At 43.8% G+C, this 12519-nt stretch overlaps 1 protein-coding gene across 1 annotated transcript in view; it reads left to right on the top strand.

Annotated features, from left to right (window-relative positions):
• Positions 1–1757: 1757 nt before the first annotated feature.
• The window catches only part of LONRF1 (LON peptidase N-terminal domain and ring finger 1), a gene marked incomplete at its 5' end in the record, with an annotated part of 28701 nt that continues 17939 nt past the window's right edge, over positions 1758–12519 (top strand). Inside the window, 2 exons of the mRNA XM_084231050.1 lie at positions 1758–2475; positions 11585–11703. Of these exons, the coding sequence (XP_084087176.1) occupies positions 1758–2475; positions 11585–11703 (837 nt within the window). The remainder of the gene's footprint in view (positions 2476–11584; positions 11704–12519) is intronic.

The raw sequence follows: 12519 nt of genomic DNA, 5'->3' as shown, positions 1-12519 counted from the left end.
ATGGGGCGAGGGTGGGGGCGAGGAGGGAGGGTTTCAAGTCTCAGATGAGTTTATGGGCATCTAATTAAAGTCATCCTACTTTGTCAGGGAAGTTAGTAATTTAAAGGGTTAGGATTAGATTCAAGTTTATGCTGGTAAATTAATATCAACAGTCTCCACCCCAAATGATTAGGAATTGCTCCTTGGGTCTTTGCTGCAATTTGCTTCAGGTCTAATATGAATGAAAAATAAATTTGTTTGCCTCTGCATCCTACTGGAACAGGGGTCTCTCACTCCCTTTGGGGCAATATCTCTATAATTTTTTTGAAGTTACACAATCTACTCAATGTGTAGTAGAAACACTAACTAAAAAGCAGTTTTTGAGCCTAGCTGCCTGTTCTGCATTACAAGGGATATTCATTAAAAGCCAATTTCAGACTTGACGTGCTCACGTTAATATTCTGTTAAGCTACTGCCTTTATTTTGGAAATCCCATATAAAATACTTCATAACAATGGAATGAAAGTTAGGTGATCTTAAAATCTCTGTACAATGTTAGCTGTGTAGTGTGAGGCAAGTACCTTGCCCTCTCTGGACCATTATTTCTAACCTTTGTAAAAGGTCTAAAAATTCTAAGCTACATCCAGCGTTAACAATCCAGGACCCTGTAATTAAATATATATTTTCAACAGAGAACCTTAAATCCACTGCCTTTAGGTTTAAAGGAAATGTAACCAAAAAAAAAAAAATCATTTTTCTTCTTCTCTTGGCAAAATTGCAGACCCTATTTGGGTTATAGTGATAATGGTAACAATGATAATGGTAACAATGCTGTTTTCTCTTTTACAATGCCAAATTTAGGCCTTAGCCAACTGTGGGAAGTGATTGAGCTGTGGAGAATACAGCTGATACCTCAGATACGCGTGGGCCTCCTCCCTGGGATTAAGAGAAGTGAGTTGAGGGCCGGGGGAGTTTTAAGCTGGACGGGCAGCAGCAACTTGGCACCTGGGAAAACTGTCTTGCCTCCTGTGGCGATCCACCTCAGGAACGTGGGTGGGCTTTTTGTTTCTAAAGTTGACCGACTCTGCACTCGAGGCACCAAGTCATCAGACTGACGTGGGGTGTCCTAGGCCTTCTGTCATCCGCTCCTCTGTAACTTGGGTCGTCACCTCACGAAAATGAAGTTGCACCTGACAACCTACAGACTACACGGGAGGCTCCTGCGGGCTAGGACGAGGGGCGGGTTCCCATTCAGGTGGCCCGTAGGTCGCGGGCGAGTTGGTGATTGGGACCTTAGATCCGCAAGGCCGGGCGCCCGGCAGAAAAGCGCCCACGAGGCGGCTTTCACCGATAGGCCGAAAAGGTGGGGTGCCCCCGGCCGCAAGGCGAGGGGGATGGAGGTCCCAGTTCCTTCGGCTTTGTTCACCCACAAGCCGGGCCCATCTTTCGCGAGGAGCCAATCGGATCCCCGCTGGGGGATCATCTGACCGCGCGTCCCCGGCCAGGAGGGGCTTCGGCAGGGGCGGGGCCGGGCGCTCGGCGGCTCCGGGGCCGTGGCGCGGGCGGCGCGAGGGAGTCCCGGGCTCCTCCAGCAGCGCTCGGCCCCGCCCCGCGCCCGCCAGGCCCCGCCCCGGGGCTTCCCGGGCGCGCGCCGCCCCGCCGAGTCCGCGCGCCACGCCCCCCTGCTCGCGGGCCGCGTGCGGAGCCGCGCGCCCCGGAGGCTCCGGGACCGTGGCGGCGGGCGGCGGCGGCGGCGGCGGAGCAGCCCTCCGCGGGCCATGTCTTCTCCGGCCGTGGCGAGGAGCTCCCCGGGCGGCAGCCAGGAGATGGCCCCCAGGCCGCGGGGCCAGGGCCGGTTCTGGGAAGTGGGCGGCGGCAGCGGCGAGCGGCTGGAGCGCGCGGCCGCGGAGTCGGAGCGCTGGGAGCTGCTGCTCCGCCGCGGCGAGCTGCTGGCGCTGGGCGGCCACCTGAAGGGAGCGCTGGAGGCGTACGCGGCCGCGCTGCGCCGCGGGGCCCCGGTCGGGCCCGAGTGCCTGGGCACCCTGGTGGACTGCCTGGTGCTCAACTACCGGCTCCGCCACGGGCTGGGCTGGAGCGCGACCCCGGGGGCCGAGGCGGACGCCGGCGCGGGCGGGCTGCTCAGCTGCCTGGGCTGCCGCGGCTTCCTGCACGAGCCGGTGACCGTGCCCTGCGGCCACAGCTACTGCCGCCGCTGCCTGCGGAGGGAGCTCCGCGCCCGCTGCCGCCTCTGCCGGGACCGGCTGCCGCCCGCCGCCGCCGCCGCGGATGCTGAGGGGACCGCCCCGCGGCCGCCGCCTCTGGCCGCCGCCATCGCCGGGTCGGGCTTCAGAACCAGCGTCGTCCTCAGCCACCTGGCCGAGAAGTGGTTCCCGGGCCAGCGGGCGCGAGCCCGGGCGGCCGGCCGGCTCGGGGAGCTGCTGCACCAGGGGCGCTACCGGGAGGCCCTGGCCGCCGCCTGCGAGGCGCTGCGAGCAGGTGATCGCGCGGGATGCGGCTCGGGCCCGGCCGACCCCACCCTCCCGGCCCCCACGGGCCGGCGCCCGGCTCCGCTCTGCGTCCCGGGGAGGTTCCTCTTCCCCGCCTGACCCCCGCTTGTCGGGTCTCGGGGTCCTCCGGGGTGCGGGAGGGGGCGGCGCCCCGGGGTGCTTCGGTCACAATGGGGATCGCCCTAGGAGCCGACTGTGACGCGGCGCGGGGAGGGGCACACGGGCGCGGGGTTCCCTCTGCCCCGGCCCGGCCGGTCGGGCGGGCGCACCCCGAGTCGAGTGTGGCCGGGCGAGGCCGCCCCGGCGCAGGATGGGCTGGGAGTTGGGTGGCCCGCGCGGCCGTTCGCTTCCTGCCGCGCTCTTTCCGGTAATTGGCCGCTCGGGCCGGGCCGGGCCGGGCCGGGCCGGGTCCCTGCGGGGGAACCGCAGCCTGGGCGGAGGGAGGATCCCCAGCCGAGGCCGAGCGGGCAGCGTTTACCTTGGTCTCCCACAAAAGTCACCGGGGCAATTGGAAGCCGCGGGAGGGCAGAATTGCATAAGCTGGGTGGGGGGGCGCGTTGTGTAACGGGTGACGTCGGGTGGGCGTGGCGGGAGCGCGGCGCCGGCACCCTGCACCCCGCGGCCGCGGGGCTGCGGGCGGGTGGCGGAGCCGCCCCGGGGTGCTCAGAGCTAACCTGAGGGTGTCTGCAGAAGTGGTGCCTTTTGAGGGGTCCAACCTGCCGATTTGAAATCAGACTTATTTCATAAACACACGTGTGCTTGCTTTCAGAGGCTAAATTTAGCGCACTGTGGAGATAAGTAGCCTCTGATGGAGTTGTTGGTCAGGCTTCTGTTTGCCTTTCCATTCTTGATCCAAGCTCTGGGGAGAGGCCCTGGAGGGCTTTGGTCTGTTTCTTTGCCTCCAGCAAGCATTTTGGAGCCCCTAACCTAGGTTAGCACTTTTCTTAAGATGTTTTGAAGCTATGGAAGGGAACATTGCCAAACTTAACTCTGGAAATTGAAAAGCCCTTCTTCAAATTGCTGTTTCTCCATGGGGGGGGGGGGCAGCTTGTAGCCGGTTCCCCACGCCCACCCCGCTATTACCTGGAACAATATTTGGAGTCATTTTTTGGTGGTCCCCAGTGGGGGTGGCGCTGGTACATCTAGTAGTTAGAGACCAGGGATGCTGCTAAACATCCAACATCGAACAGAACAACTTCCCACACATTTATCAAACCCAAAATGTCAATAGTGTCACTGTTAAATCTTCCGTTAAATAGGCATAATTTGAGCCTAGTGTCTATATCAGCATGAAATAATACTTGGCAGTAGTTCCTGAAAAAGATATCTAAAATATAAACTAATGTCAAGTAAATTTATATGTTAACTATGTAATTAAAAGTATCTTGTGTGTGTGTGGGGGGGGGGGTCTTTTACCTTAAGGGCTTCATTTCCAGCTGAGGAGATATTGTGTTACTTAATACCTTTTGTGTTTAAAGGACAAACCTGGCAAATTTTCATGTTCTTTATCTTTGTGGGGAGTAGGCAGTTACATTGACCCAGAGCAAAAGAAAATTATCTGGAATACAAAATTCTGATGCAAACAACTCTATCTCTGTGGTGAATAGACTGAGAGTAGGGAAGCTGGACCTGGCAGTATAGATAACTTGATAATAAATAATTGTTCCACATTTTAAAAATAAAGAAGTAGAAACTGCTAAGGCATTGAAATGACTTGTGCACAGTCACACGACTAGCTGCTCTTGAGACAACACTCTCCCCTCCAGTTTTAAATGTGGGACCAGCGTTCATCCTGCTTTTATTGGTCATCCCCTGAAATAGTTAACAAATTTCCAAGGAAGTTTTCTTTTTTTTTTAATCACTAGCTTAAGCACATAAAATTTACCCACAGCACTCTTCAGTATTAATTACTACCTACTTAGCGATTTGACCTTTTAATGATTTGTCTGTGTCCTAATCCATGGGAGAACATTAAACATATTTACTAATGAAGGTCTAACTTAATGTTTTATGGCCAGTAATCTTTTAATTAAGACAGAGTTGAAGCCTGGGTTTAAGTATATTATTTTTAGTGGAAAAAGACATTGAAGATTCACTCCTTTTTTCAGTTTGCCCATTCAGCTGCTTCTAGTTTTGCAGGACAAGACCCCAGTCTCCTGACTTTCATCTTATTAGCCTGTTTTCCCCTGATAGGTCTTTCAGAAATTATTAATTCCATACTTGAAAATTTGTCTAAATGGAACCACTGAGGCGACATTTTTCATCCTTCAGTTTTTTAGTGGAAAGCAAGAGGAAAGTATCTTAGAACTCTAACATAGTTGGTAAAGTGCAGCTATTATGTGTGTAACAGTTTATAGGCATAAATAAAAGTCAGCTAGTAGACTCGTGAATCTGTACAGTTAGGCTTTAACTTTCCGAGAGACAGTTGGTTAGCTAGATGGGCAGTTGAAGTATTTTTGTATAGTTGTCCAGTTGTACTTATTAATGACGCTCTCAACATTGCTGAGTAAATACTATTAACTAGAAAAGGAGAATCTGGTCTACAGTTAGCCCACACACATCCAAATTTATCCCTGTCAACAAGAAAAAGCTTGGAAACCTTTGCCAAAATCAGAAGTTTCCCATTGAGATTACATAAGTTTCTGTTGAATTGAAATATATTTAGATAACATTTAATCCATTGATCTTTTGGTATTAACTTTCAGATGTTTCATAACTTTCTGTCTTTTTAGTATTCACGGATATTATATAAAAGTCTTTTCAGCAGTAAGTCTTTAAGAGTCTGTTGAAATGATCCCACTTTGCTATGCTTTTATTTTAATGAATTTTTCCAGACTTGCTTCCTCCCTGGGTACAGCCCTCTCCCCTTAGAAAAAGATAACAGAACAGTATGATTTACAGTTTAAAATGATTTTTTGAAAAGTTCACAAGGGTAGAATTTTTAAATCAAATACTTGGTGGAGGAAATTTTTGCTTTATTATTATTTATATAGCTATTGACTATTTCCACTATTTTTGCATCTTTTAAATCTAACTTCCACAATGAGTCCTGAGGGGTACTATTATCCTCAGAACAAAAGGGAGAGACTTGGAGAGAGATGCTCTGTGGCCTAGTGGTTTGAGCTGTTATGCTGGACGCTGACTGCGTGGGTTTAAATCCCATTGCAGCCCTCCACTTACTCTTGGACCCTGGGCCTGATGTCTACCCTGTTTTGGTTTCCTTGTCTGAATAGTGAGAATAATATCTACTTCACAGATATGTACTAATCATAACCACCACCAAAAAGTGTTGTGAGAATTGTGTTAAAACACGTAAAGTGTTTTGTGAGTAAATGCCCAAGTAAATATTAATTAAAATATTTAAAACTGTAAGTTATGCTACAGCAAGATGATGATTTTGCTAAAGTTAAAACCTAAACCTTGTGATTTTTAAGTTTTATTTTTTTTCTACCACATTAATATAACCATAGTGAAAGTTAAATTCTGATTCTGGCCTATCCATGTTAATTAGTAGTCATTGTCAGATTTCATCAATAAAATGCATATGCTACAAAGCTTCAGTTAGAAAAAGAGTAGTCAAATTACAAGTAAATACTGACTACATTTAAAGAAAATAAAAGGGATTTTTTTATATCTTAACTGACTCCAAGAGACTTGAATCTAATCAATAAACAAACGTATGTCCTAATTTATTGTGCAGAGGACTTGAAACTGTAAGCACTGACATCTATCTGGTGTTTTATATTCACAAAATACATTCACTTGCATTATAACTGTTCCTCATAAAAGATCATGTGAGATAGGAAGGCAAGTTTTAGTATCTCTAATTCACAGATTTAAGAAAAGAGCTCCAAGAATTTTATGTGGCTTTTTAAAGGTAAATAAAAACCAAGCTGGAATTGAAAATAGAAACTGGCATATGGACATTGCTTCCAAATATAAAGTTGATGTTAACAAAATTGCGTAACATAATTCTTAGGTATTCTTACTATTCATTTTATTGAGTACCTACTGTATACTCAGCATTGTTTTGGGTGCTAGAAAGGCAGAAGTGAAGAAAAGTAAGTCCCTGTATGTATGGAGTATATTTTTTCTTTTAAAATTGTAGCAAATTCATATTTATTGAAAATCATTAGAGAATGGAACTTTTTGCTTCACTGACAAAAGCTTATATGCTGCTAATCTCTTCTCAATTCAGAAGGTAGTTTATTATTTCAATAATAGCATATTGTTACTGATAAAAAGATTAAAAAAGTTACATACATGTATAAGTGTCCTGTGTTAAGTCAACAATTTCCTTGCTTTTACCTTTGTTTTTTCATCGGATAATGCAAAATTTACCAAAACTCAGTTAATCTTAGATTTCTAGTTATTTTTATATTAACTTTCTCTTTATTCAGAATCATTTTTTTGTTTTCTGGAATATTTCTAAGAGGTTTGGCTAGATTCAAGTAAAATTGTAAGTGAATTTGTTTAGTACTTTGCTCATTCATTGCAAGTTTTTTTTTTTGATTTATTTGTTTATGCATACAAGAACTGGGGTACAGGCCAGAGGTGCGGGGTGTGAGAGGATTCACCAGAGACAGAGTGGGGAACAGTACACGCAGATTGACTGAAATACACTGCTGAAGGGAGTGGCAGGCGAGACAGGAGATGTCTGCCGCGCCATGTGGATAGCTCCCTGGTCGGGCTGCAGAGAGCTTCATAGACTCTTATTACTAGTCTTGTTCCCTAAGGATTGGGACTCTAGAGAACTCTGTTCCTCAGCACATGAATATATTGGACAATTTAATAATTTTCTCAGACGGGCAGCAGAACTTTATTTCAATTTTTTGTATTTGCCTCACAACACTGCATTACAGTGTCTAAGACAAGAGAAAATAAGAGCATGAATTGAGCTTAAGGAGACAGATTTTAATGACTCTCCCCTAGTTTAGCAAACATTAAAACCAGGATTTGAGGAAACAAAGAAAATGATAGAGGGAGCTCAGCATAGAGTTTAAAACTAATAAAGTCTATGCTCATACAGTGAAGAAATACAGTCTTAACAAATAGTGCTTACAATATACCAACCCTGTTCCAAGTAGTTTATGCACACTGACTTACTCTCTTGAGGAATCCTGTGTGATGGGTACCGCTATTGGCATGGAGGCAAAAAGCAAAAATTTTGGAGCCAGATTGTTTAAGGTACAATCTTGAATCCATCACTTAACTAGCTGTTTGATTTTTTGGGTACAAGTTACTTGAAAACTCTTTAAGTGTTCAGGTCCCTTGTCTATAAAAAATGCTGACAATGGTAGTCCCACACAGGTATATTCCAGAGGTGGTAAATTATTTAGATAGTACGCAGTAAGTGATGTTTCTTAAATAAAAGTAAATTTCAAAATCATTCTTGGTTTTTATACCTGAGGAAACTGAGGTACAGAGGTCTTTAGTAGTTAGGTCACAGGGAAAGTGGAGGAGCCAGAAATAGAACCCAGGCAGTTTGAATTCACAGCTCATGCTCTTGATCTTTACAGTATGCTTAGAAGGAAGACTTGAATGAAAGATTTGGGGAGAAGATTGGTGAACTGAGTCTTATTGGATAAGAAAAAGCTATTCTGATGAAAGGAAAGTGGGGTAGCATGGCAGGAGAGAGCTCTGAGCAGAGAGGAGGTATGAACTAGGATGGTATATGAGGGACAGGATCAGTAGTAAGGTATTTTTGAGACAAAGTAGGGATTGATACTGATAGGAAAGCTGGACAGAAGGGCGGGCCTGGAGGAACTTGTATGTTACACTAAATAACTCCTTTTTTCTCTAACATCATGAGGATATAGGTAATGGAAAATAGGAAGCTATTGCAATAGTATTAAGAAAGTTTTGGGAGCCTTAACTGGGGCTATTAGAAGAAGGGTTGAAAAAGACTAGGTTCAGATTTGAGAGAAACTATAGGTGGAATTGACAAAGTTAAGGATTTGACTTGGATGATCAGTGATATCGTTAGTAGTGAGCACAGTGAGAACATGTATTTTGGGGTGGGAAACATAGTGTGTTTGAAGGCAGGTACTATAGGAAATTTGATGGATCTGAAGGTAGGGTGAGAAAAGTAAGGGTAGAAAGAAGATTAGGGAGTTTAATCATGTTCGGTTCTATTAGTCCCGGTCATGTCTTAGTTTTTCTTTTTTATATTTTTTACTTCATTTTTCATTTTTTCACAATGTATGCATGTCTTAGTTTTTCTTTTTCAACAAATTGACGCTACAATATCCAGGCACTGGTAAAGCACTGTGGCTACCTGGCTGAGAGACAGCCCCTTTCCCTGATAGTGTTCACAGGGAAGTGAACTGTTCAGTGTCTTCAAGGCCATGTAGAGAGAGCATGCAGTAAATACTCATTGACTTTTCAAACTCGCGTTGATGGCTTGGCCAGGGCTGATTGCTTTTTTTCACAAATGCCTTTAGATGAAGGGTACATATTCTGTATGCTTCTGACTTCAGAATGGCCTCAGTTAGTGTACCTGGCTCTTTTTTAGCATTAGGAAGGGTTTGAAGTAACTAAGTGGGGTGGCTCTCATCTTTTGAAAACAGTATCGGGAATTTGAATTTACCTGATGAGGCTCCCTGCAAAAAAAAATGTCATTCAGTATAGTTAATGTATTAATGTTTGAAGCTCTCAATAAAACCATTACCTGTAAGGAATTTGGGAGCAAGAGTGTTGTAACATCTGACTCCTATCATCTCTACTTAGGATATACTTCTCTTATCCCAGTACACACTAACTTTTTAGGATCCCCTTTAAGGAGTCTCAAGAGCCTGTTTTTTGTGTGGAGAGGAGTGCAGAGAGGGAATGTACTCTTGCTTTGGTTAGAGTGGAGAAATTTGATATATTGAGTGGGTTTTTCTTTTTTTTGATATTTCTTTTTTTTAAGATTTATTTATTTATACAAGCACTGGGTACAGTCAGAAGCACGGGAGGGTGAGAGAATTCACAAGAGCCAGAGCAGGGAGCAGAACAGGCAGGCTGACGAAATACACTGCTGAGGGGAGCAGCGGGCGCGGCAGGAGAGGTCTGTGCGCCTTGTGGACCCTCGCAGGTGGCCGGAGATTGAACTGCGCTGCAGAGGCTGCGAGCAGCTTCGCAGCCCAGCGTTCAACTGCTGCGCCACCAGGGAGGCCCTGAGTGGGTTTTTCAAAGACAGAGTTCTTCTCATTTACTTCCTTCAGTACTGCCTTAAAGGAAGTGTAACCTAAGTGACTACTGAGAATTGATAAAAAGGCTCTGATAGTCAGCAGTTCTGAATGGGCACAACATCAAGTATGATGCTGTGGGGACTTGCTGTTTAAAAAAAAAAAAAAAAAACTTGGGAAAAAAAAACCAACAAAAACCAACCCAGTAAGTGATCCAGGAGTGGAATAAGTTGCCTGTTGAGACAGAGTTTCCTCCCCTGGAAGTCCTGGAGAGGACAGGGTGGTCTCTGGGATGCTCTCTGAAATACCCCAGCTGTGGATGGAGAGCTGCACGTCCTGGGCCACAGACCTTCACAGCTCAGGGGTTTTGATGCTGATGTGTTTAATGCTTACTCTTGGCACATACTAGTCTCCATTGTCTGAACTATAGTTATGCTTGTTAGGTCAGGATTACATGATGACTGTTTGACAATAAAGTAAAAATCTTTAGATTTGTGAGCTTCTTAAAGACTATCAAAGTGAACTCTTGAACACTTAGAGTCTAGCTTTGTGTTACAACTCTTAATTCTTGATTGATTAATCATATTGAACTTTCAATTTCTCTGCTTTTTTGGTTCAGGAATAATGATTTACAATTACATTGCTTTGGAATAGACACCAAGAAAAGGCAAAATACTCTTGACGTGTCTTTTTTTATTTAGAAAGTAAGAAATATTTTCATGAAATGTTAATTTCATTCTTTACAAATTTTCATTAGTATAAATTTGATATAATTCCAATTCTTAAGCACCAGCAGTTGAAAGAGGGCTCTCTAATTGTTAAATTGAGAGTTATCTTTAGAAAACAGTCATTTAAGGGGCCTCCCTGGTGGCGCAGGGGGTTAAGACGCAACCTATGAAGCTGTCCACAGCCACTGCAGCACAAGTTTGATCCCCGGGCAGGGAGCAACCCACATGGTGCAGCAGACCTCTCCTGTCTCTCCTGCTGCTCCCCTCAGCAGTGTATTTCAGTTAATCTGCCTGTTAATGAGACATTACAGGTCTTTATACCCATTTCACAAGGAGTACATTATAACCATACAATTTTAAAGGCTTCAAAGATTAAAGCTTTAAATAAAAGAAGAGTCAAGCTAATGTTGTAGATGTCATTAGTTTCTGGCTTAGACTTCAGTATCAGAATCTATTTATCTGTAGTAATTGATTATAGTATCATAGGTGAGCCAACTAGTGCTTACAATTCTCAGATTGGATACTAAATGATTTGTCAAGTAGAGATGCAGAGGTTAGTGAGATTATCAAAGATTTCTCCTCAGAAATATTTGAAATTAAGTCTGTTTGGGACTATCCAATATAATTCTTGCTAATGGCAGTAATTAAAATTCTGAGATCTTAAGAATACTGATTCTTACCAAACCATTTCCTCCAGACTGCTATATAGCCTCATGAAATCAAGCCCTGGTCAGTCTTTTTGGCATGGGAATACCATGGCCAGTAGTTAAACTTACAGTTGTTTATGGGGATTTAGAAATTAGGATATAGAAAAATTAAAATTTGTAGTACAAAAGTAAATCCAAAATACCCAAGACTATGTCTTTTAAATCTTTATAGAGGGCCCTGTTTTAAGAAAATGTTTTCTTAGAAGTAATGACTGTTATAGAAGTATTTCCATTACAAGTAGATCAGTGGATTAAGTTTTTTTGTTTTTTTTTTTTTGGATTAAGGTATTCTTGAAAACACAGTTTCCTCCATTAAAATAATCTATTTTTCATGGCTTGATGTAACTTCTAGATAAGATTCAGCATGTACTTGGGTTATACCTATATACTATACTTGGTTCACAACCTTAACTAAATCAGTTATTAATGTAGTGTGATCTATTTTGTGGAAAATAGTCTTTTATCAATAATCAGATCTTTATGAAATATTTCAGAGCCCAGTGACTTGACTCTGAAAGTTTACAGAGCTGAATCATATGCTGGTCTCCAAGAGTTTAAAGCAGCCATAGAAGATTTAAATGCAGTTCTCTTTCAACTGCCAAATTGGCCTGAGGTAAATTCACTGTTTTGTATTTGCATAAATTTAAAAATTTCAACTGTAAGGAACATGCATTCAATTATGACTTTAAGTTTTAACAGAATGGTTGGTTAACCCTTTAGATAAAATACAGAGTTCTAGAAATCTGGGGTCAATATTTTGGGTGGATGAACATCGTGTGGCAATATTTTAAATTATGAAAAGGTTTTCTTTAATAACTAAAGAAGAACCTGAATTCAAGCCGCAGAAAAAAATATTATACAGAATTGGCCTTGGAGTTACATCTGTCCTACTGTTAAGATGGATCCAAACTGGACATCAGTGGAGGAGGTTTATGTGTGAAAAGAAAAGAGCTCCTAAATTTGCCAAAGCAAATCATTCCATCTCCCGTAACATGTTCTTTAACTGGAAGTCAGTCTTATATGTCAATTATTCCTCCATTCAAGGTTGTATCTTTGAGAACACTATAGTAAGGATGCTGTAAAAATTATTAATGGGGAAACTGAATCAGTCCCTTGCTGGTATGACTGGTTAGTGTAAGGCAAATATATATTAAGAGAGTGGATGATCTGTCAAGATAGATTTAAACCTGTTTGAAAAAGAAAGAGCCCTCTGGACTTAATCACTGAAGTGATATAATTGGAAGTACGGTTTTGAAGTTATTTTCTGGGCCTCATTTCTCCCCTAGGTGGCTTCTCTAGGGTAATGTGTAAATATATCTTTAAAATGCTTTACGGTCCTTAGAGTCCAAACTCCCCAGAGTTTCAATTTCTGAGCAGGCTTTTTTTTTTAAATCCTTGTATTGATTTTTAAAAAAACAATTCTGTCTCT

The sequence above is a fragment of the Talpa europaea genome (genome assembly GCF_964194135.1).
Source record: "Talpa europaea genome assembly, chromosome: 4".
NCBI lineage: Eukaryota > Metazoa > Chordata > Mammalia > Eulipotyphla > Talpidae > Talpa > Talpa europaea.
This window is presented reverse-complemented; position numbering and strand designations above follow the sequence as displayed.